General features: G+C 44.9%; 2 protein-coding genes and 1 long non-coding RNA gene across 8 annotated transcripts in view; 2 read left to right on the forward strand and 1 right to left on the reverse strand.

Moving 5' to 3' along the window:
• Positions 1-4044, forward strand: SAA3 (serum amyloid A-3). Of its 2 annotated transcripts, none has more exons than NM_001082302.2 (4): positions 1-37; positions 581-675; positions 3284-3422; positions 3781-3977. In NM_001082302.2, exons 2-4 carry the CDS (start codon positions 585-587, stop codon positions 3917-3919), a joined length of 369 nt encoding a protein of 122 aa, NP_001075771.1. In that variant the 5' UTR covers positions 1-37; positions 581-584; the 3' UTR covers positions 3920-3977. The 2 variants fall into 2 exon arrangements, with proteins under 2 accessions (NP_001075771.1, XP_069925799.1); XM_070069698.1 differs by having other exon boundaries at positions 34-219; positions 3781-4044.
• On the reverse strand, positions 3833-13565 carry LOC127487669 (uncharacterized). Of its 4 annotated transcripts, XR_011388178.1 has the most exons (4): positions 13282-13550; positions 11955-12108; positions 10241-10339; positions 3833-9967 (listed from the first exon to the last, which is right to left on the reverse strand). It is a non-coding gene; the product is annotated as an uncharacterized lncRNA (long non-coding RNA). The 4 variants fall into 4 exon arrangements; XR_011388179.1 differs by lacking the exon at positions 11955-12108 and having other exon boundaries at positions 13282-13565; XR_007914716.2 differs by having other exon boundaries at positions 3833-10339.
• Positions 13559-21424, forward strand: part of SAAL1 (serum amyloid A like 1) — a 27489-nt gene continuing 19623 nt past the window's right edge. The window contains exons 1-4 of one of the 2 annotated variants that reach the window (XM_017350904.3): positions 13559-13683; positions 15070-15183; positions 18938-19021; positions 21250-21329. In XM_017350904.3, the coding sequence (XP_017206393.1) occupies positions 15169-15183; positions 18938-19021; positions 21250-21329 (179 nt within the window). In that variant the 5' untranslated portion in view covers positions 13559-13683; positions 15070-15168. Of the gene's footprint in view, positions 13725-15069; positions 15184-18937; positions 19022-21249; positions 21330-21424 lie in introns of both variants that reach the window. The other variant, XM_017350903.3, reaches the window with a different exon arrangement.

A 21424-nucleotide genomic window follows, 5' to 3' on the forward strand; every position in this document is an offset into this window, starting at 1 on the left:
CTCCACCAGAGGCTTGGGCAGGATCTGACAGTCAGAGGTAAGCCGCTGGAACTTTCCAACAACTTCAGTCTTTGGAGAGTCTCTTCCCTCCAGCGTTCTCGTGCTGCATTCTCAGCTCTCTTTACATCCGCACTTAATTTGCTACTCTGATCATTAAAATGCACCAGATATGAACCGTTTTTAGAGTAGGGGTTTTGTTCTGTGCTTCTGCTGTGTCAGGTCAGTGATGGATGAAGTAGGCATTCTACAAATAGGTGTTGATTGTTTAACTCAAGTAATTGCATAGATTGGTCACAAGGTCTCTGCCACTGGGTTTCAGGGCTGATAAGGGAAAATTGAAATGGGAAGTGGTTTATACTACAGGTTCACTGCAGTCTCTCAGATACTGGGATTCCAATGAAACAAGTGGAAATGGAGAATTAGGTCTTCAGAATCAGTATTATTGTTTATTTATTGTACACTCATGTGTGTCTATCAAATTGAGTGTGTTTTATTCGTTGAATACAAGAATGGGTCAACATTACAAAAAAAAAAAAAAAAACTCACATATCATTCTTGTTTGTTCTTCCTTGTTCCACAGCAAGATGAAGCTTTCCATTGGCATCATTTTCTGCTTCCTGATCCTGGGCGTCAACAGCCGTGAATGGTTAACATTCCTCAAGGAAGCTGGTCAAGGTAAGGACCACACAATGGAGACAGGAGGCTTCATCTGGCTGTCCCCAGGAGTCACCTGGGCAGAGGTCACATCCTCACTGGGCAACAGCGCTAATGAAGCTACAAATGGAAAAAGGAGGAGGATGGCTTTTCCTAACAGGAGTTCCCCCAGGCTTTTCTGCTCAGTGTTGACATTCTTCTAGGAGGACTCCAGGTCTCAGGGCACATAAGGTTTGAGTCACAATTTTTCAGCACTAGTGTGAGAGAGACCTGGAATTCAGGGACGTGGGATCCCTTCATACAAGTGGGACTCAGGGACAGCTCATTTCTGTGCCTCTTGGGTGGCCATAAAATGGTTGCATCAGATATGTGGAGACTGTTCACAGGGAGCCTGAACAGAGCCAGCACAGTCCCCAGTCTCACAACAACGCAGATAACTGAGCCTGTGATCTGTGCTAGGCACAGTTCAAAGAGCTTTACGTGTCTGAACGAATCAATTTTCATCCTTTAATTCTGTGATTTAGGCACCAGTATTAGTCTTTTGTAGGGAAACTGAGGCACAAATAGACTAAGGTACCTAAGATATCCCAAAGCAGAATAGGATTGAACCCAAGTAGCCTTGCTCTTCAGACCTCACTCTTAACCACACAGGGAGGGATTTTGAACATATATCCCATTCTATTCTTTAAAAAGATTTATTTTATTTACTTGAAAGGCAGAGTTACCAGGGAGAGAGAGAGAAGCTATCGAGCTTCAATCCACTGGTTCATACGCCAGATGACTGTTTTGGCCAGAGCTGGGCCAGGTTGAAGCCAGGAGCTTCTTTCAGGTCTCCCACATGGGTGCAGGGGCCCAAACACTTGGGCCATCTTCTGTTGCTTTCCCAGGCCATTAGCAGGGAGCTGGGTCAGAATTGGAGCATCCGCGACCTGAACTGGTGGTCATACAGGACGCTTGCAGCACAGGCCAGCATCCTATACAGGCTTTACCCACTATGCCACAAAACCAGTCCCACCCACTGCATTCTTTACTGGGGGAATGGCAAGCAGTCAGGATATAGTATCTTAGAGGTAGGCACTTCTAGCTTTCCTTTCCACTGTAAAAGATAAAATGAATTACCTTTGCAGCAGATCTGCTGGGGCTGGGACATGGCCAGGAAACCAATAGCAATGGCTAAGTGGCAAATTCTCATTTTCAGGATGCACTGTTTGAAATTCCAGATATTATTATTTTCCTGATATAGTCTCAAAATATTTGTTTTAAGGATTTTTGGTTAATTCTATCTAAATTCTCACATACCCAGCTAAAACTTTCACTCCTGAGGTCAATGATTTAAAGGGTTGTTCTAGGACCACTTGCATGAGGATCACTGGGGGTCTGGGAGCTCTGTAAAATGTAGGTTCTCACCCCACACTCCCCTTCCACGAGTCAGAGTCTTTGGGGTGGGAGCTTGGCAATCTGGCCTTTATCAAATACCTGACTGAATTGTTATACACTGTAAACACTGACAACTGCTCCCTCTGGCTTTGCTGCTTTGCAAGTGCTAAAAGACGAAAGGCAATTTGGAAATACCTATTAAGCCAGTGTGGATGCCCAGGATCCATCTAAATCAGAACTCAGAGGGAATTAGTGGAGCAAAATATGTAACTCTCAATAAATTAATCCACCCAAAGGCCAGAAATAATGCAAACATACCATGGAGATAAGTTATCTCAGAGAATTTATGTAAACAATTATAAGTCAATGTTCGATTTCCCCCTTTTCTTGACCCGCTAATTTTAAAAGGTCTGGGTCACTGAATTCTAGCTTCATCAGATTCGCTCAGTTCACAAATCCCAGCTCCTTACCTTAGGTCACTCCTTTTTCTTTTTTTGTTCATTTTTCCTAAGGACCAGGGAAGTGAAGCAATGAACTATTGAGTGCCTAGGATGTTCTAGACACCACACTCAAATTTTCTCAGTTCTTCTGCACAACCACCATGAGGCGGGAAGCACTCCTCCATTTCACTGGGGAGGACACTCAACGTTTTGAACTTGTGGGTCAGTTGCCCTTTTGCTGCACCCGATCTCCCAGTTTCTTTAGCGCTCTCTGTAGAGCCTGCTGATTCAATCCTGATGGTTGGCCAGCTTCAAACATTTCCCTGAATGTCCAAAAGTGTGCAGGCCTGAGTTACCCTTGACTCTGCCCACAGGGAGGAATCTCTCCCACTGGCAAGGTTGGAAGCGTGGTACGTCTGCAGCCTCCCTGGGAAGCCTCTGTGTTCTCGGGCTCAGGACAGAAGGTTCCCTGGGTCTTTGCAGGTCAAGACTCATTGCACAATGAAATGCCCCTTAACAACCAACGCGTGTCTTCTTTCCATGCATCACACATGTGGTCAAAAACTAAAGAGTGACCTAAGGTGAGGAGCCGGGATTTGTGAACTGGGACTTAGGATGGAGTCAAATAGAATACAACTTGCCCCCAGCATGAGTCCCGGCACGTTAGCCCAGGCAAGGGAAAAGCAAAGGAATAGTCATTTCAACCAAGGACCTTGTCAGAGGTTGACTTCTTTGGAGCTGGGAAGAGGAAAGCCCTTTATTCCTCTATTTTGCCAAGATGTGATCATCTTCATCATATTCTTTCTTCCCAGGGGCTAAGGACATGTGGAGAGCCTACTCCGACATGAAAGAAGCCAATTACAAAAATTCTGACAAGTACTTCCATGCCCGGGGCAACTATGACGCTGCCAAAAGAGGCCCTGGGGGTGTCTGGGCTGCCGAAGTGATCAGGTAACTGGGGCTCCCAGGGAGGGCAGAGTTGGGTGAGCAGAGCTTGATTGCCTTGTAGAAGAGTCCTCTAGAGGCTGTGACCGCTCCTGTCTTGCCCATGCTTCCTCTCTGGGCTTAGTGTGGTTCTGGGTGGCTGGTGGCAATGCGCGGTTCCTGTCCCCAGCTGGTGCTGTCCATCCGCATGAGGGTAAGCAACCTGGGCTCGGCAGGGCCTCTGGGGACTGAGTAGGTCAGGCAGGGTCAGTGCTGAAGCCCCTCTGCCTGTACCTTGCTGGGCTGCTCTCAGAGCCTGCTCTTGGAAAGAGGAGGACTTGGGGTAACCAACCTGGTGACCAATCGATTTCTGCCTCAATTCCAGCGATGCCAGAGAGAACTATCAGAAACTCATAGGCCGTGGAGCAGAGGACTCGAAGGCCGACCAGGAGGCCAACCAATGGGGCCGCAGTGGCAACGACCCCAATCACTTCAGACCTAAGGGCCTGCCCGACAAATATTGAGCTCCCTGCTCCCACCGCGCTCAGGAGAACTGAGCCTGCTGGGACACTGCTGAAGTAGAATTCTGTATCTCTAGCACTTGGTAGAGAACATGTAAAATTGCTTAATAAATGCTTGTGAAATCAAATTTGTTGTTGGATTCTGGAAATAGCAGATGACAGTCTTCCTGGGAATTTGGGCATGGTCTATAACATAGGCATTTTTTTATTTAAAAAACAATGGAGATGAGGCACTAGTAAAAAAAAAATAGTAGGAACTGGAGAAGAAACTGTCCATACATAGACCATGTTATATGGATTGTAACATGGGCCAACCATAAGTCTATAATTATATGGTCCATAAAATAGAAATGATAGTAAGAGAATCTATGAATAACCTTAGCAATAAAGTTTAAAACTAGATAAAAATCAACAAATTTTCTGGGAAGGTGCTTGGTGCAGCAGTTAAGACGTCACTTGGGAAGCCAACATCCCACATCAGAGTGCCTGGATTCACGTCCCAGTTCTGCTCCCCTGCCGGGAGGCAGCAGTTATGACTCAAACACTTGGTGCTAGGAAAAGAGTGCAGATTGGTGCCTCCTCACACAGGGCGTTAGGAAAAGCAGTGCAGAACAGAGAGGAGACAGACCATGAACTTGCAGCCAGACCAAATTTATAAGAGAAAATAAATCCACAGAGGTCGACCAATTGCCATTGGGCTCAAAGTATGAACACGTGCCAGAGGCCTCAACCCCAGCAGGCTTTTATATCTTAGGTGGGCTAGGGGTGGGGGTGTGGGCAGTAGGCAGAAATGAGCTTCTCAATACTGGTCCTTCAGGTTTGGCACACTGGCTTCCAAACCTGAGGAAGAATGCAGGGGGTCGGGTGGGAACAATACAGGGTGTGAGATGGAACTCATGAACTCATCTCTTGAAAGAAGGCAGGGGCAACAAGAAATCCAAGACTCAGGTTGAGGCTTATGTCTTTGTTCCATTACTTGGGTCCTTACCACTCACGTAGGAGACACAGATTGAGTTCCTGGACCCCAGCTTTGGCCTGGCCCAGCCTTGGCTGTTGTAGGCATTTGGGGAACCAACCAGCAGATAGGAATCTCTGTCTTTCTATTAGTTTCAAATAAATTTAAGAATACTTTTAAATCAATAATTCTTTATAAAAAAATACAACTTACAGGGTCTGGCATTGCAGTGCAGTGGGTTGAGCAGCTGCCTGCAGCAGGGGCATCCCATATGGGTGCTGGTTCAAGTCCTGGCTACTTCACTTCCAATCCAGCTCCCTGTTAATGCGCCTGGAAAAGCAGTGGAAGACAGCCCAAGTGCTTGGCCCCTGAACCCACATGGGAGACCCAGAAGAAGCTCCTGATTCCTGGTTTTGGCCTGGCCCAACCCCAGCCATTGTAGCCATTTGGGGAGTGAGGCAGCAAATGGAAGACCTCTCTCTCGCTCTTTCTCCCTCTCCCTCTCTGCAATTCTGTCTTTCAAATAAAATAAATCTAAAAACAATAAAATAAAGATGTGCTTACCTATCTGAAAGAGTAGGAGAGAGAAAGAGAGAGAGATCTTTCATCAGCTGATTCACTCCTCAAATGGCTGCAACAGCCAAGGCTGTGCCTTGGCCAAAGCCAGGAGTCAGGAACTCCATCCAGACTTCTCACATGGGTGGTAGGGATCCAAGTACTTGAACCATCATCTACTGCCTTCCCAGGCACCTTAGGAGGGAGCTGGATGGTAAGTAGAGCAGCTGGGACTCGAACCAGCACTCCAGTATGAGATACTGGCATCATAAGCAGCAGCTTGATCTGCTGCACCACAATGCCCCTCCTTCAGTCATATATTTGAATATGCAATGTATGATGAAGCATATGAAAAAGAGAAAAGCCCTTCCATTCCCACTTTTCTATATCTCAGACATCCCCTGATCCTTTCTGGAAAGCCCTAGCCAACTGTTTCTGGAGGGAGCAGTTTCTTTCTGGGGACTCTCCATTCCTACTGTCTCCTTTGTCACAAGTAAATAAGGGTGAGCACTGGCACGGTGGTTGAGACGCAGCTTGGCAATAACAAAGAGCAGTCCTTGTGTAGACTGCTGAGGACCGGTTCTCTGTTTTTTTACTCCATTTTTTCTTTTCTTTTTTCTTTCTGTTTCCTTTTCTTTCTCAGATCAAATAGGAGAGGGGGGAAGGGGGATGGGTGGGAGGACAGGGGCGGTATGAAGAATTACTGTGTTCCTAATGTTGTATTTATGAGGTACATACAAATACAAAAAAAAAAAAAAAAAGATGCAGCTTGGGATGCCTACATTCCATATCAAAGCTCTTGGGGTCCCATTCTGGATTCTGCTCCCCATTCCAGCTTCCTGCTAAATGTGCACCCTGGGATGTAGCAGGTGATGACTCAAGTACTTGAACCCCTGCCATGTGGGAGACCTGGACTGAATTCCTGGCTCTGGCTTCAACCTGCTGGACCTAGCCCTGAATGTTGTGGGCATTTAGGGAGTGAACCCAAGGATAGGAGCTTTCTTTCTGTCTTTCTGCCTTTCAAATAAATAAAAATAAATAAGTAAATAGTAAAGCTTCATGTTAGAAGGTATTTGTGATGCAGAACTCATATGGGTTTAGTACCCAGAATAAAAAGTCCTGTTGAGTCCATTAGAAAGAAATGAAAAATTGGGCAAAAGATAGGAACAGACAATTCACAAAACAAGAAATAAAATGGAAGGAAATATATGAAGAAACACTCAACTGTGATTTACTAAAAATCAGAGATATATAAAATAAAACCAATATGAATTACTATTTCAACTCTACAAAGTCAGAAAAATCTTTTTAACTTGACAAGTCCAAGTATAGATGAGACTGTAAAGAAATGGGAAGTTTTGCACACTGAAGGAGAGTTTCACAGTAGCACAATCACTTTGCAAAACAATTTGATAAGATCTCTCATTTTTAAAGTAGCACTCCATTATTGAGCTTGAAATCAATTTAGGGGATATTACCAACATTTTCAAAAGACACAGAACCAACTAGACCATGAGAGAAAATATCAGAGGCTCTATATCAAGGACTAGCACTGTTTCACACAATTTTTTTTAAAAGATCTATTTATTTATTTATTTGAAAAGTAAAATTACATAGAGACAAAGAGAGACAGGGTGAGAGATAGGAAGCAGAGCAACCTGGACTCAAACTAACGCCCATATGGGATGCTGGCAGTGCAGACAATGGCTGAACCTGCTATGCCACAACCCCAGCCCCAGCCCCATTTTTAGTTATACACAGACACAAATATATTGTTTCATGAAACCTTGTTTTAACAGGTAGGTTGTATTTACTGGCAGACATCGGAAGATGAGAGGCCTGTCTCTGGGATCTTTGGTGCTTATTTCAAGTGGGGTCAGAGGTGAGTAAGAGCTCTGCTTTCCAAGTCTTTAGGTCATCTCCTTTGGTTCTCACCACAGGTCTGTGAAGGAGGTGTTAGGGTGTGGCAGCTCCCTGCAGGATGGCTTTTGGGGGTGTTAGTTATGCTTCCCAACACTCTCATTTCAGGCAGCATCACATAAACCTACAAATGGCTGCCAGAGAGGGTTGTTACCTGTTGCTCAGCTGTGTTCACTCTGTAGAAATGCAGAGTGATTGCTCTTGGTCTCATCTGCTCTGCCTGGGAATCTCCTCATGCTAGATGATGACCTGACCCTTGGAGGTGAGGGTCGGAGATAGGACAAGCTCAGTGATGAGGGTGGCAGGTGGGGGACAAGGCTGTTTCTTTGGTCGTTTTGTTAAAAGGTAAATGTTCAATGAACTGTTCTCAGCCGTGTCAAAGTGTAAGTTACTTCATCAGAGGAGTCATCTCCGTCACCTATCCGAATAAATTGCCAGCCCCTTCAAACACTATGTGGTGATCCTGTACCTGGCTGGGAGACTGCCCACGCAGGGGCTTAACCTGACTGTTGGCAGGCGGCAGGAGCCCCAGGTACATTTCCTCCACCCCTACCAATCAGGTAATCCAGGCCCATCAAAAAGGCTACCTCAGCCTACGTGACTTTCAAGCTGATTGGAGAAGCATAGTGGCACCAATATTGGCTCTACCCTACAGATTTAGTGTTGCCCTGAATTACCTATGCCCCTTCTGTCTGCCCTTTAAAAGGCTGCTTTATGGTTAATAAATGGACATGTTTACTGAAACTTGTCTCCAATGCTTCTTGTTGAAGAATGCTGTCCGCTGGTTCGAGACCCAGCTGCTCCACTTCTGATCCAGCTCTCTGCTATGGCCTGGGAAAGTAGCAGAAGATGGACCAAGTCCTTGGGTCCCTGGACCCACGTGGAAGACCTGGAGGAAGCTCCTGGCTTCGGATAGGCGCTGTTCTGGCCATTGCAGCCAATTGGGAAGTGAACCAGTGGAAGGAAGATCTCTCTCTCTCTCTCTGCCTCTCCTTCTCTCTCTGTGTAACTCTGACTTTCAAATAAATAAATAAATCTTAAAAAAAAAAAAAAAAAGATTGCCGACGCCCCACCATCCCACAGTGCACGGGCCTCTTGAGACAAGTCTGCATGCTGTATCATATCACCCTATTTCACTTTCTTTATAATACATGCATGTGGAAAGCCAAGACTCTGTGGCAAAAAAAAAAAAAAAAAAAAAAAAAAAAATCCTACACGGAGGATCTCTGTGAGACCTCAGTGGAAAGAATGGGTCATCAAAGAAGGATGTACTCTTCTCTGAAAGGAGGAGAGAACATCCACTTTGCTTATGGTTGTGTCCAAATACCGATGGAGTCTGTGGTCACAAAAGGCTTCCATAGCCTTGGCAGCTCATGGCAAGAGCCTTGGTGATCACTGACGTCATAAATAAGAGTGTTAATTGTTAAAGGAACAACAGAATTCACTGTGCACTTGCTCCCCATGTAGGACCTCCGTCCCTAATGAGTTGTACTATGAGAATCGACTGCAAAACTTGTTCTCAAACTGTACTCTATATGTCGTGTGTGTGTGAGTGTAAACTGTTGAAATCTATGCTTAAAATGGAGTTGGTCCTTTGTATATAAAATCAAACTAAAAATGGCCAGCGCCGCTGCTCACTAGGCTAATCCTCCGCCTAGCGGCGCCGGCACACTGGGTTCTAGTCCCGGTTGGGGCGCCGGATTCTGTCCCGGTTGCCCCTCTTCTAGGCCAGCTCTCTGCTGTGGCCAGGGAGTGCAGCGGAGGATGGCCCAGGTGCGTGGGCCCTGCACCCCATGGGAGACCAGGAAAAGCACCTGGCTCCTGGCTCCTGCCATCGGATCAGCGCGGTGCGCCGGCCGCAGCGTGCCGACCGCGGCGGCCATTGGAGGGTGAACCAACGGCAAAGGAAGACCTTTCTCTCTGTCTCTCTCTCACTGTCCACTCTGCCTGTCAAAAAAAAAAAAAAAATCAAACTAAAAATGGACCATATTGAAGAAGGAGATGGGTGAGGGAGATGGAGGTGGGATGGGAGTTAGGGTGGGAGTGTGGGTATGGGGGAAAGAACCACTATATTTCTAAAGTTGTACCTATGAAAAAATGCATTCATTAAATAAAAACTTAAAAAAAATAATGCATACATGTGTCACTGAAATGATTTTGTCCAGCTATTTACTTCTTTCTTGCCTTATTCTCCCTTAGCCCAAGTTAATTGAGATCAGGGTCCTGGTCTACCTTCTTCATGCCTAAGTTTCTAATAAGATAGTGACACTAAATAAAGATTTGTTGAGTAAATTTATATATCTCTATCTCTCTCTATATATAGATGTATATAGATGCAGTGACTAAATGGCTACCATTAAAATATTCTGTGACCCTTATTAATCCTTGATTTTCCTGACTCAGTAATGTTGCAGAATGATGAGGTAATCTCAGTTCTTGTTTCACACTGAAGAATTTCCATGTGGACAGGAACAGTGAGCAAAACAAGATTTACTTAAAGTGAGAAACCTCCTGCCACAGCAGTCAGCAGGGGGACTCAGGGGAAGAGTTGCCAAAGAAGCTTACCAGCATTGTCTCTTTTATACACAGAGTGGCTCCCTCTGATTGGTTCCTTTCTAAAACTGGATCCAGATTTAACCAATAAAAGGATGAGTAGAGTAACAGCCAATCAGAAGGCAGGGATAACAACCAATCAGAAGACAGTATGTTAATGAGGTAGGCTATATGAACCAACCAGGGAACTGACATTGGAGTAGCTTATTTTGCACAGAAGTGTGCATAGTGTTCAATGAGGTCTGTTGGGCAGACTCAACAACATCTGTAGATTACATTGTATATGTTCCCCCCACATCCTCCCTCAGTGTCCCCCTCCCTCAGGGTTCCTAGAGACTTACACCATGTGGTTCTTTTTTGCTATGTGCCATCCTCAGTCAGCCACACACTGCATCTCATCCCAGGAAGGCCCATTCTTAACTACAAGACTGATGACAGACCTGTGTGTTTGAGAAAGGCAACATTTTAAAATCAGGTGATAAATGATCACAACTAAATACAAAATTTCAGTTAATAAATCAAATCCTTGCAACAGAATTGCCCAAGAGTTTTTTTTTCTTGTACAAAAACAGCTCACACTACTCAGCAAAACACTCAACAGCAGCCTGTAAAACACACACAGTTCAGCTGAGCCATCAGTCCCCTACACCCCACCTGTCCTCCAAAGGATGGTTCCAGAAGTCATTTGGCTCCTGAAAACCATGCTCCACAAGACGTCAAGGAAGATTTCTCTGCAGGTTTCCCTTTGTGCCTCTTTTGCAGTGTAAAGTTCTGAATTAGAGCTTGGGGGATGAGGGATGCTATTAAATTGGCCACTTCCTTAGAGAATGGCAGGAGCATAGTTCCCAAAATGTATCTCCTCCAGGGATAAGGAGTTAAACTCGGTTCTCAGCAGGGACAGTACTGCGTCCACCTTCACTTTCGCCCCAGCTCTTCCATATCTTGGGAGATATTTTGGTTGGCACAATGATGGAGGGGCATTTAGTGGATGGCCCAGAAATACAGGCATCTCACAATGGATTGGATAGTGCCACAAACACTCACCCTGCCTCCTGCATGACCTCTGTACTGTGCTGCTGGACCATGTGCACCTGATGAAGCTTAAGCTTCAGGGCCCTTCCCTGCTCTGGAACCATTCTAAGTCCCTGGGAAACATTCTAGCAAAGTGTTCACGTGGTCAACCAGCTCTGTAAAACATACAAAAGAAAGCTACTTTAGGGGCCAGCACCCTGGCACAGTGGGTTAATCCTCTGCCAGTGGTGCTGGCATCCCATGTGGGCGTTGGTTCTAGTCCTGGCTGCTCCTCTTCCAATCCAGCTCACTGCAATGGCTTGGGAAAGCAGTAGAAGATGATCCAAGTCCTTGGGCCCCTGTACCCATGTGGGAAACCAGGAAGAAGCGCCTGGCTTCTGGCTTTGGATTGGCACAGCTCCAGCCATTGCGGCCATTTGGGGAGTAAACCAATGGAAGAAAGACATTTCTTTGTTTCTCCCTCTCACTGTGTAACTCTAACTCTCAAATAAAACCAATAAAATCTTTTAAAAAAATAAAAAGAAAGAAAGCTACTTTAACTGCAGGGTGTGAATGGCTCTTACTCAGTCCACTCCACCTCCTCACCATCATAGTTCCTCCTGGGTTGAGTGACACTGGAGTTACAGGCATTTTGGATTTGACCAAGGACAGGTTGAGTTGGGAATATAAGTGGTTTGCTATCTTGGAGGAGGAATGGCTTTTATGTAGGCTGCTACTACCTATGGCAGGGATTCACAGGTGCAGGGTCAGAAGACATAGGGAAACATGAACACATCCCATAGGGCTCAGTCCAGAAGTATATGGGTAACTGGTGAGAAATATACTTGGAATGTACAGAGTCAGACATGAAACTATGGGTAACCGTAAAACTGGAAGTGGAAGATTTGGTGCTCATTGAATGCTGGTCAAAATGGGAATTCTCCCTTTGACAGAGGTTTCTCAAATTTAACAACAGTCAAAAATTCACAGTATTACCAACAAGGAATTGTGAAGCTGAAAGAAAATGTTCTTTTTTTTACTTACTTGAAAAGCAGAGACAGAGATTCTCCATCCAATGACCACAACAACCAGCACTGGTCCAGGCTGAATCTGGGAGGGTGGATCTTAATCTGGGTGACCCTCATGGGTGGCAGGGACCCAAACATTTGAGCCATCACTTGCTACCTTCCAGAGTGTTCTGGAATTGAGAGTGTACGTGAGACTTGAGCGCACGCACTTTGATATGTAACGAGGGTGTCCCAAGAGGCATCTTAACTGCTATGACGAATGCCCACTCCTAAAATAAAACTTTCCTAAACTACCAACAATAACATAAGAAGTCAATCAGTCAAGCTAAAGACAGAATTATCTATTTTTTATATACAGAAATGATCTTACAAGGTCAAAGGCACATAGAAAGTTGATCAAGAAATCTCAGCAAAAATTATGTTTAATAAAGGATTAGAGAGGTGGATATTTGGTGCAGTGGGCAATCACCCCTTGGGACACCTCCACTCCATCCTGGAGTGCCTGGGTTTGAGTCCTGGGTCCGCTTCCAATCCAGCTTCCTGCTAATGTGAACTCTGGGAGGCAGCAGGTAATGGATCAAGTACTTGGGTCCCTGCCACCAACATGGGAGACCTGGATAGAGTTTGTGGCTCCTGGCTGCAGCCTGACAAAGCCCTGACTGTTACAGGCATTTGGAGAAAAGACCAGTGAATGGAAGATACTCTCTCTCTCTCTCTTTCTGTCTTTCAAATAAAAAAATTTTTTTAAAGGATTGCAGAAGCGTGTTAGGGTGTTTGTTAACAAAAATATTTGGATATTATTTTGATTTTGATGATGTGTGTGATACTTGTCAACTATTTAAAATTTGTAATTTCTCTTATTTACTATTGTAACTAACTTAACATTTGTTTTTATTGTTTTTCCTAAAGAGGGATCTCTAAATTTCATAATTCAGTTCCCATTAAACCTGCACATAGGTGAAAAACATGGACCTAGGACCTAAGTGCATTGAATGGATTAACTCGGAATTTTAATTTTTTTCTAACTTGAGAGGTAGAGAGAGATCCTATTCTCAGGTTCACTCCCCAGAGGCAATGGCCGCTCATTGGGGTTGAAACCGAGAGTCGGGGACTCAATCCACCCACACGGGTGGCAGGGGTCTCAATTACTCATCACCTCTGCCTCCCAAGGTCTGCACCAGGAGGAAGCTGGAGACCAGAGCTAAGACCGGGACCCAGGTACTCCAACCTGGGGAGGCTGGCACCTTAGTCACAAGGTCAACCGCCAGCTCCCAGTCCTCGCATTCTTACCGGTGTCTTACCGTACCCAGGACTCCACACCTGGGAGAAGAATGAGAACTTACCAAGGTCTTCAGCAATGGCAATGCGGGCTCCAGGACCAGAAGGCATTTAGAATGAGACCCATACTTTCTTTTCTTCTCTTTAGGTTTTGTACCAAAGACATCGGCCTGTTCTCTGTGTCCCCTCCTCCAGTCAGGAAGGAGCTACTGGAGAAACGGTGATTAAGCGGCTTGGACTGGCCCTCAGGCAGTGCGCGCTCCAGGCAGCAGGAGGCGCTGTGGCGGGAGCCGCGCAGCGCGCTCCGGGCGCTCTGGCGCGAGGACGCCTCTCGACTCCTCCGCGGCTTCCGGCGCGTTTCCCGCGCGACAGAGTCATGGACCGCAATCCCTCGCCGCCGCCGCCGAGTGAGGACAACGGGGAGGATGCGGTGGCTGGGGGAGACTGCATAGGGAGCACGGTCTACAGTAAGCACTGGCTCTTCGGCGTCCTCAGCGGGCTTATCCAGGTGTGGAAGCAGCCCTCGGGCCCCGCGGCCTGCCTCTGGCGGCTCCTCCTGCCGCACCCGCCGCCATCCCCGCGACCACGCCTCCCCTGGCGCGCGCGGAAGGCTTGTCCCCAGCCCCGGGCGCCTCTCAGTTCCCAGGGCAGTGTAGCTTCTGGGATGCTGGGATGCTTGCAGTTAATCGTATTTTACGTTCGTGAATTCTCTGAAAACGGACTACCATGTAGATAGCTCGCTCTGTCGTTTCTGAAGCCCAGGTCCTGGTTTATGTCCCCGTATTTTGGGGACTTTTGTTGTTCTACGATCGAAGGTGGCTCCGGACTCGTGCAGATGCAGCTTGCTCCACCTACTAGCAGGGAGACTTGGGCAGGTCTCGGAACCGCTCAGGTTTCTGTCTCAGTTTCGCTAAGGTGATCGTAGCTCTGAGCGTGTTATTATATCTACAGGTAGGATAAACAAGATAATAGTGGTCGCAGAGGGGGTGATGGGGTTGGACTTCAGTGTCCCATCAACACTAAACTACTCGCCCTTCTCCTGACCTGCTGAGCCATTCCTAACTGTACTCCTTTGCCTTGTGGTTGGTCACAAGGCAGACGTGTCTCTCTCTCCAAGATTTAACCGAAATATCACATCTGTGCAGAAGTGTTCCCCAGCGCGTCTCAGGAACAGGTCATTGGCCGATTATTTTTGCCACCACGACTCTTCTTCCCAGTTTATTTGAGTCACTTTGCCTTTTCTCTCTCTCTCTCTCTCTCTTTTTTTTTTTTTTTTTTTTTTTTGACAGAGTGGACAGTGAGAGAGACAGACAGAGAGAAAGGTCTTCCTTTGCCATTGGTTCACCCTCCAATGGCCGCCGCGGCTTTTCCTGGTCTCCCATGCGGGTGCAGGCCCAAGCACTTGGGCCATCCTCCACTGCACTCCCTGGCCACAGCAGAGAGCTGGCCTGGAAGAGGGGCAACCGGGACAGAATCCGGCGCCCCGACTGGGACTAGAACCTGGTGTGCCAGCGCTGCAAGGCGGAGGGTTAGCCTAGTAAGCCACGGCGCCAGCCGCCTTTTCTCTTTCAGTTGGCAGCCTGCTTACCCCCCAAGAGATCCTAAACCGCTGGAAAGCAAGGAATTGTACTTGATTCATCTTTGTGTTTCTACCCTGGTGCTTAGCAACAGTATACATGGCGTGAATGTTGAATGATTCACCCAAGGCACTCATGTTTTAAAACAAGACTTTTGTAAGAGAAGGTGTTTTGGGGACAGTGTCTTTGTGACTTTGTGACTAGATGATTATGTGATAATGTGTCTTGGGAGTACCATTGACAACTTCTGTTCATCCCTTTTCTTTGTTTCTGAAGATCGTTAGCCCAGAAAACGCCAAGTCCGGCTCAGAGGATGAGGAGCCGCAGGTGGAGCTTGATGAAGAAGTGGAGAATGAAATCTGCAGAGTTTGGGATATGTCGATGGATGAGGTACGAGATTGGGAAAGAAAACAGACTTAAGATGAGGAGGCAGAAATGATTTTTTTTGTTTACTTAACAAAGTTACACCTGGAAAAGGTGTGGCACCTGGCTCCTGGCTATGGATCAGTGCAGTGCGCCGGCCGTAGCGGCCATTTGCGGGATGAACCAATGGAAGGAAGACCTTTCTTTCTGTCTCTCTCTCACTCACTGTCAACTCTGCCTGTCAAAAAAAAAAAAAAAAAAAAAGTTACAGGGAGGGAGGGAGAGAGAGAGAGAGAGAGAGATAGGTAGGTAGGTAGGTCTTCCATCTGCTGGTTCACTCCCCAGATGGAGTTAGACAGTGAGAGAGAGAGACAGAAAGATCTTCTTTCTGTTGGTTCACCCCAAAATGGCTGCTACAGCTGGAACTACGCCGATCCGAAGCCAGGAGCCAGGTGCTTCTTCCTGGTCTCCCATGTGGGTGCAGGGGCCCAAGCACTTGGGCCATCCTCCACTGCCCTCCTGGGCCACAGCAGAGAGCTGGACTGGAAGAGGAGCAACTGGAACAGAATCCGACGCCCATATTGGATGCCGGCGCCACAGGCAGAGGATTAACCCAGTGAGCCACGGCGCCGGCCCTGTTTATTTATTATTAAAATATTTATTTTTGGTTTTTTGAAAGGCAGAATTGCAGAGAGAGATAGAACTTCCATCTGCTGGTTTACTCCCCAAGTAGCTGCAATGGCCAGGGCTAGGCCAAGCCAGAGCCAGGAGCTTCTTCCAGGTCTTACTTGTGGGTACAGGGACCCAAGGACTTGGGCCATCCTCAGCTGCTGTCCCAAGTGCACTAGTAGGGAGGTAGATCAGAAGTGGAGCAGCCAGGACTGTAACTCTCACTCATATGGGATGCTGGTGTAGCTTTATCTGCTATGCCACAGCACTGGCCCCACAATACCAATATTTAAATCTTGTTATTATTGTTGTTGCTATTATGTACATGTGATTCTTTCTTATCCCTTTTAATATAATCATGGTGTATCAGTGGTCTTCTCACTCCTAGCCTGCTTTCAAATAAAAGGTCAGAGTTCTCTTGAGGTAGATAAGTATCAGAACTTTTCTGGGCTTTAGCATTTATGAGAGCTAAAAATTTAAGCTCAGATCCACTTCCCTCAAAAGCAAAAGTTTAGCATTTGTACTCCTGGCACCTAACTCTCTAAGTTATATAGCATCTATACTCTGATTACAAAGAGTGATGGACTGAACCTTTTTGTGTTTTTTCAAAAAAGATTTTATTTATATGAAAGGCAGAGTAACAGCGAAAGAGATCTTCCATTTGTTGGTTCACTCTACAGATGGCCTCACTGGCTGGGACTGGCCAAGGCAGAAGCCAAGAGCCCCAGTAAATGGGCCATACTCTCGCTCTCCCAGGCACTTTAGTTGGGAGCTGGATTGGCTGCTGGGCCAGGACTCAGACCAGCACTCTGATACGGTATGCAGGCGTTTCAAGCAGCAACTTAATCCTCTGCACCACAGTGCTGTCCCCAGCCCCCGAAAGTTTTTTATGGCCCTTCATGATGTTTTTCTCTTGCCCTTCTATCACTACAGTTTAGTTTTCATGTTCTAATGTTTTATATACATGGGATTATAGTCTGTCACTCAGAATTATTTTGATATTCATCCATGATGAATGGATATATCATGGATATATCCTGAGTGGTATTTCATTATGGACACATACTACAGTGTATTCATCTGTTCACCTGTTGATGAATATCTAATTGTTTATAGCTTATTACAGATAAAGCCTTTGTGAACATCTGTGTAGAAGTTTGTATGGACGTAGCCTTTCTTTCTCTAAGATAAATACCTAGTGGTGTGGCTGGATCCTGCAGTAGGTGTGAGGTGCAATTCCAGCTTCAGTTTTTCCTCCTCTCACCAACACTGAGGAGGGTCAGTCTTTAATTTTAGCCATTCTAATAACTGCAGTGATAACTTGTGATTATAATTTAATTTCCCTAATTACTGATAATGTTGAACATGTTTTCATGTGCTCATTTATAATCTGTCTCTTTTTTCCTTGTCTTATTCCTGATTGGAGGGGGAAAGTTTTTAGTGTGATGTTAGCTGTGAGTTTTTTGAAGATACTCTTGATTAAAAACTGAAGAAGTTCCCTTTCTGTCCCTAGTTTACTGAGAGTCTTATCAGGAATGGGTTTGAAATTTTGTCAGACTTTTCCCGAGTCTAATGAAATAATCATGTGGGTTTACTTTTTAGGTAATATAATAAACTGTGTTGATCGTTTCTCAAGTGCTAAATCTTATTTAGAAATCTTGCATCTGTGTTCATGAAAGATATTCATTTTGTTGCCTTTGGTTTTCAGATGAAGGTAATGCTGTCCCACGGAATGTGTTGGAAAGTTTTCCCTTTGATTTTCAGGAAAGATTTGTGTGGAATTCATGTTACCTCGTCCTTAAATATTTAGTGGAATTCACCTGCAAAGCTCTCTGGGCTTAGAGTTTTCTGTGTGTGAGGATTTGTTTAGTTTTATTGCTTTTTATGTTTGTATGTTTTTTTAAAGATTTTATTTAATTGAAAGGCAGAGTTACATAGAGAGGGAGAGAAAGAGAGAGAGCTTCCATCCATTGGTTCACTCCCCAAATGGCCACAATGGACGGGGCTGGACCAAACTGAAGCCAGGAGCTTCATCTGTGTTTTTCAAATGGGCTATCCTCTCCTGCTTTCCCAGGTGCATTAGCAGGGAGCTGGATCAGAAGTGGAGCAGTCGGGACTTGAACTCGTTACATTACCCAATACATCACAATGTTGGCCCCATTACTTTGTTTCCTCTCATGAAACCTTAATGTTGGGGCTGGTGCTGTGGCCCTTTTGTTTATTAGTGTAATGGGGCAGATAATAATGACTTTCATGGGGTTGTTTTGAGAATTAAATGAGATAGTATGCAAACCATTTCAGTGTGTCTGGCATTTAATATTTGTTCATTAAATGTTAATTGCCATAATTATTGCTGACATTATTATTATTATTATCGGTATTGTTAGATCACACATATGTTACTCCTGGAGTCATAAACTGAAACATAATTCTGTGTCTGTTTTTTATGGTACACATCCCCTACAGCTAACTGATGTAGTTTGTGTGTCTTACATTCCTAGGCGAGGTTTGACCCACTTGGGGCCACATGTTTACTTTAGGTTCATTCATCTGTGCAGTATGCCTGTTTAGGTACTGCAGTTGGGCAAATGCTAATGGATGAAGATGTGAGTCTGTCACAGTTGCGGTGTGATCAGATGTATTTGCCGTGGAAGTTTGGAAAACAAGTGATTTTGGGCATGGCCCAATAGCAGTTCCTGTTAGCTCTTAGAAGACAGGAATTAAGAGTTTTACTCTTTTCTCGTATCCTCAGCTTCTAGCATAATACCTGACAATCAGCAGATGTGTCTGAATACTTTAATAAGGATCCCTGGTGAGTATAAAATCCATTCAGGTAAACATATTCAGGACAGAATAAGAGGAGGACAACCCTCTGGAGTACATTAGTTGTTTTAGATTAGTTATGGAGCCTTCCCGTTGTCTTGGGACCAGATGCCAGAAAAGACTCTCCTGCACTACTTTTATCTGTTGACATAACTCCTAACCTTTGTTGTTTTTCCCCTCTTGTGTCTGAAGGAGGTATGTGAGCATATGCATGTGGAGTTAACAATTTTTTAATGGGGTTTAAAGAGAAATATTGAGCATCCAAGTTAATGGTCATTTTTGTTTTCAGGATGTGGCTTTATTTCTCCAAGAATTTAAAGCTCCTGACATATTCATGGGAGTACTGGCCAAATCCAAGTGCCCTCGGTTAAGAGTAAGTATGTACATTTCTAAAGCTTTGCTCTTTGGAGCAATAATACCAGATAGTGCTAGAATGGTGTTTCTTTCTCACTTTGATTGTTTTCCTGGCTGTAATCAACATATCAACATATCAATGTTTATTGAACATTGCCAGGTGCTAGGTAATGTGCCATTTGAAATTATTAGAGCCACAGAATTATAGATTTGGACTGGATGAGGGAAACTAATACTTTTCATTTAACAGAAACCAGATAGGTGAAAGCAGAGTTATGCTGCTGATCTGTAGTAGAGCAGGATCAGTGCGTGAAACATCCTGTTTTTCATTTAATTTCTCTGTTTTATTCAAAAACTCAGCTGTTACTCAGGACTTCCACAATCTGAACCTAAACTATCTTTTCCAGCATAAAATCTACCTTCTAGATGGTCCTCCTGGTTTAGCCAGGCCTGTCTCTTCCCTCTCGTCAGATTACTGTGACTGCCGTCTCGGGCCTCCCTTGAGTGGCCTCCATCCCCTCTCAGTACCACGTCTGTTTCTCAGGGTGTACTTTTTCTCCACATCATCCCGCAGAAGTGCGCGCTCAGTGATCACTGCTGATAGTTAGCTGCATGAACAGTGGATGAAGACTGAATTGAGATCTCTGTACTCTATGCTTTGTTGCCATTTCATTTGCCATATGCTGTGAACATCATGGAAGATTAGTAAAGATCTCTTGAATAGTTCTAATTATGAATAACTGCTTTTTTTCTGAATATTTAGTTTTTACTACTCCTATGAGATGCTGTATACAGATGAAAGAACCAAATCTGAGGTTAAAATCAGTGTCCAGGAATACCCAACTAGTAAAGAAATGGAACTGGGGATTGAACTAGGGCCATAATTCAGTATAACCACTATACTATATTGCCTCTTCCCTGGAGATTATAGAGAATTCTGTAGTATGTTTTAAAGTTTTTTTTATTTATTTGAAAGAGTAACAGAGAAAGAGGTCTTCTATCCGCTGTTTCACTCTCCAAGTGGCTACAGTGTCTGGAGCTGAGCCATTCTGAAACCAGGAGCCAGGAGCTTCTAGGTTTCCCACGTGGGTGCAGGGTCTTAAGGACATGGGCCATCCTCCACTGCCTTCCCAGGCACGTTAGGGAGATGGACTGGAAGTAGAGCAGCCAGAACTTGAACCAGTGCCTATATGGGATGCCGGCGCTGCTGGCTGGGGCTTTTACCCACTGCGCCATACCACTGGTCCCAGTACTATGTTTTAATAAAGCTAAGTTTTTGTTTAGTAGAATGTTCCACTTGTATTGGGGCCAGATGAACCCTTTTTCATCTGTTGATAGTAACATAAAGATTTGATAGTTCTATGACTTTTCTGCTGGGTTTTTCTTAGATGTATTGACCCACAGTTCTCCCTAAGAGCACTTAGTGTGGTACCTGGCCATAGTGAGTGCTAATGAACAACGACTGCTATTACTGAGATGGAGTCTTTTAAACTTTTTTCTATTACAGTGCATTATGCTGTTTCAGTGTGTTGTCTGCCCTCTTTGAGAACCTTCATGGTTCCAGATAATCTCCCAGGCTAAGTCCGACCTCTTCACCATGGCATTGCAAGTGCTTAGTACGGATCCTGTGCATCTGCTATATTTATCGCCTAATTTTTTCCCACTTTGTGCCACTGCAGGGTACTTTTTTTGTTAGCTATATGTGTGCCAACTGTATAGATCATCCCTTCCTGCCTTCTCTGGTCCTTTCCCATTATATGGACATCTTCTTGCTTGAGTATCTAAGTTCTACCCATCATTTAAGGCTCATTTTCTCCATAAGATTTCTAATTCCAGGGCCAGCGCTGTGGTGTAGTAGGCTAAGCCTCTGCCTGTGGCTCCTTGCTTCAGATCAGCACAGCTTTGGCTGTTGTGGCCATTTGGGGAGTGAACCAGTGGATAGAAGACCTTTCTCTCTGTCTCTCCTCTCTCTGTAACTCCACCTCTCAAAATAAATAAATCAATCTTTAAAAAAAAAATTTCTAATCCCATAACTCCTCTCTTTGATCTTTCTTTTTCTTGTGTCTTTCATTCTTTCTCAGATACTGTAAGCCTGTCAGCATTGGGGTACAGGCAGTGTATTTCTATAACCTGCCTTACTTCCCCACCCTAAACTTGGTTCAGTGAAAGGTTTTGTTCAGGTTGTTATTTTTATATATTTGACTTTTACTTCAGAACCATTATGACCTGTGAAATTTGATTTGGCAGGAAATCTGTGTTGGAATTTTGGGCAATATGGCCTGTTTCCAGGAGATATGTGTGTCCATCAGCAATGATAAAAATCTTGGGTAAGTCTTGCTACGTGATAATTATTTTTTAATAGATTAATATTTTATACCTAAGAAAATCCCAGTACACAGGAAAGATAGGGAAATGTGCAATG

The sequence above is a fragment of the Oryctolagus cuniculus genome, chromosome 1, assembly GCF_964237555.1.
Source record: "Oryctolagus cuniculus chromosome 1, mOryCun1.1, whole genome shotgun sequence".
Classification (NCBI taxonomy): Eukaryota; Metazoa; Chordata; class Mammalia; order Lagomorpha; family Leporidae; genus Oryctolagus; species Oryctolagus cuniculus.